At 36.1% G+C, this 2,652-nt stretch overlaps 1 protein-coding gene across 1 annotated transcript in view; it reads left to right on the top strand.

The window, feature by feature from the left end:
• The window catches only part of LOC102677924 (apolipophorins), a 37,699-nt gene that overhangs the window by 30,244 nt on the left and 4,803 nt on the right, over nucleotides 1–2,652 (top strand). Inside the window, exons 18-22 of the mRNA XM_031510288.1 lie at nucleotides 26–267; nucleotides 777–999; nucleotides 1,460–1,696; nucleotides 2,164–2,300; nucleotides 2,413–2,570. Of these exons, the coding sequence (XP_031366148.1) occupies nucleotides 26–267; nucleotides 777–999; nucleotides 1,460–1,696; nucleotides 2,164–2,300; nucleotides 2,413–2,570 (997 nt within the window). The remainder of the gene's footprint in view (nucleotides 1–25; nucleotides 268–776; nucleotides 1,000–1,459; nucleotides 1,697–2,163; nucleotides 2,301–2,412; nucleotides 2,571–2,652) is intronic.

Here is a 2,652-nt window from a genome sequence, read left to right as displayed (position 1 = left end):
TTTTTTTTTTTTTTTCGATCGACAGATCGACGATATGAGCGAGCTCAAGAAGATCTACTCGAGTTTGGTGGCCGCGGTTCAATCAATCGTGGCTCTGGCGCAGAAACAATCATCGTTCGAGAACGTTTGGGGATTAATTTCGATTCAGACCCCGGATCTCGGCCTTTTGTCCAAGTTGCCGACCGTCTCAGCCTTAAAGCTCTCCGTTTGGAACCTCTTGCGTAACAGAGAGTTACCAACGCTTGGGGATCTGTATTACACTTACAGGTAAACGAATTTCTGAGAAATATGTGTGCACGGATCGGCGTGTTCAATTGTTACGCGTTACAAAACCGGTTAAATTAGAATGACAGATGCAAACTAATACATTGCACCTCCGTTTTAACTTTACACGATTTTCAAAGAAGCTATTTATAGCATTTCCTGCTGTTACGACACATTATGACGGATGTATTACGGAATTGCTTTTGTCTTATGATCGCTCGTAATTATATAATTATTAGGTTGTTTGAAAACTTCGATTTGCATTTTGCACAATTTTTTTTTATTTTAGATTTTAAATAACGTAGATCGGAATTATAAATATAAATTTTTGAAATCGAAATCGAAATATATAGAAATTTTCCTATAAAACGATATTTTTCGAGAATATTTTTTATTCACGGATTTATAGCTGTAATTTAATGTATTTGAATGATTGAAAATCGATATTATGTTAAATTATCCTTTAAGAAATATTTAAGTTTAGAAAATTTTCGTTTCTGACATTCCGACAGACCGACGCCATTGTTCAGAAAGTCGGGTGTCGTTACTGACGGAGGACATTTCTTCACGTTCGATGGACGTCACCTAACTATGGCTGGATCCTGCACCTATATCCTTGCACAAGATATGCAGGATGGCAATTTCTCTGTCGTGGCTAACTTTAATAACGGTATCCTTATTAGTGTCACGCTCACCGAGCCTAAGGAAAGCATCGCGATCAAGAACAACGGAAATGTAAGTGATAACATTCATGTAACACATTCACACATATTCATGTACAATTTTTTGCAAATCACGATTGCAAAACAAGAAAAGATTTAAAAATATTCATTATTAGAACAGATTATTAGAACAGATAATAATTAACATCTAATTGCAAAGAAGAAGATGCGAATGCAATTTGAAAATAAAATTCTGGAAAAGATTATTCTCCACCTTTTCTCGAGAATAATTTACAAAAATGTTATTTTTATGGAATAATTCGAAACGAGAAAATACTAAAATTAAATAAAGATTAAACCCTCGAAATTGCTCCCCAACCTAACGTTCAACTCAAAGACTCAACTCGAGAAATTTTCAAATTTATTCGCATAGTTCTACCTTAACAATATAGTCTCAAGAAATAATTTCTTACGATGTTAAATACATACATCAAAGGATTGAATAATGCCTAGACATAATCGCTCGTTTTCAGATTCTAGTGAACAACAAACCGGCCGATTACCCGGCGCACACGAAGAATTTGCACGCTTATCTGTTCCCACCATACGGCAATATCAAATCCGATTACGGTGTTCGCGTTACATGCACGAACAAGGCACCTATGATTTGTGCTGTCCACGTTTCCGGCTTCTACCATGGCAAACTGCGTGGAATCCTGGGCGACGCGAATAACGAGCCGTATGACGACTATACTTTGCCCTCTGGAAAGGTATGCATTTGTCGTGTCGCCAAGTTTTTTAATGCCTTCCTCGTACACGAAACTTGGCAATTCGTGGAAGTCAAAGCGCTCGTGGATAACAAGGTATTCACGTGCCGAACCGAGTATCGTTCGATCTTTAAAGGGTAACGGTCCTTCAACGGTTCCGAGGGTAGATTTAGAGACCGAGTGCAGACCGATTGCAGAAACTTCCCGATGAAAATATACTTTTTTCTTTTTTTTTTTACTTTGGAATAAAATATTTTACTGTGCTAATCTAAACGACGAAATTTTATTTTAATTTCTAATGATTTTTAATTCAAATTAAAAATCTTATCTTTTATTATTTAATTTCGATTAGAGTTCTTGTATATTATTTTTTATGAGAATAATTAGTAAAGAATTATGAGATTCATTCATTATGAAAATTCATCTAATTGAAGAAACGAACCGAACAATTTTTTTCTTATATTCCTTAGGTCACCGAAAGTGGAACAGAATTTGGAAACGCGTACAAATTGAAGAGTGAATGTTCAGACGCGACAGCGGTCGAGCAGCACAATGAACGTACCCCAGTTTGTACCGATTACTTCACTGGCGAAAATTCACCATTGAAGTACGTAAAATTATTATTTTGTTTCGTTACGTTGATTACATTATTCCTGTTCTCAAAAGTTCTGAAGAAACAATTTCATTGGAATAACATAACGATGATGAAATAATTACAGATCTTGCTTCAATATCGTCAAACCGTCTCTATATCGCGATGCCTGCGATCATGCAATTGCCGCTGGCACACCGGCTGGAGCTTGCATAATAGCCATGGCTTATCATTATGCTTGCTATGCGCAAGGAGTCATGTCTACCTATATACCATCGTCTTGCAGTACGTTCCTCGTGTTTAATTCTATAATTTTTATTGAATAGAATTCAATGCTATTCTACTTTTGATCCCAATTATTTTCTAC

Source organism: Apis dorsata, unplaced genomic scaffold (assembly GCF_000469605.1).
Source record: "Apis dorsata unplaced genomic scaffold, Apis dorsata 1.3 scaffold_220, whole genome shotgun sequence".
Lineage (NCBI taxonomy): Eukaryota > Metazoa > Arthropoda > Insecta > Hymenoptera > Apidae > Apis > Apis dorsata.
This window is presented reverse-complemented; position numbering and strand designations above follow the sequence as displayed.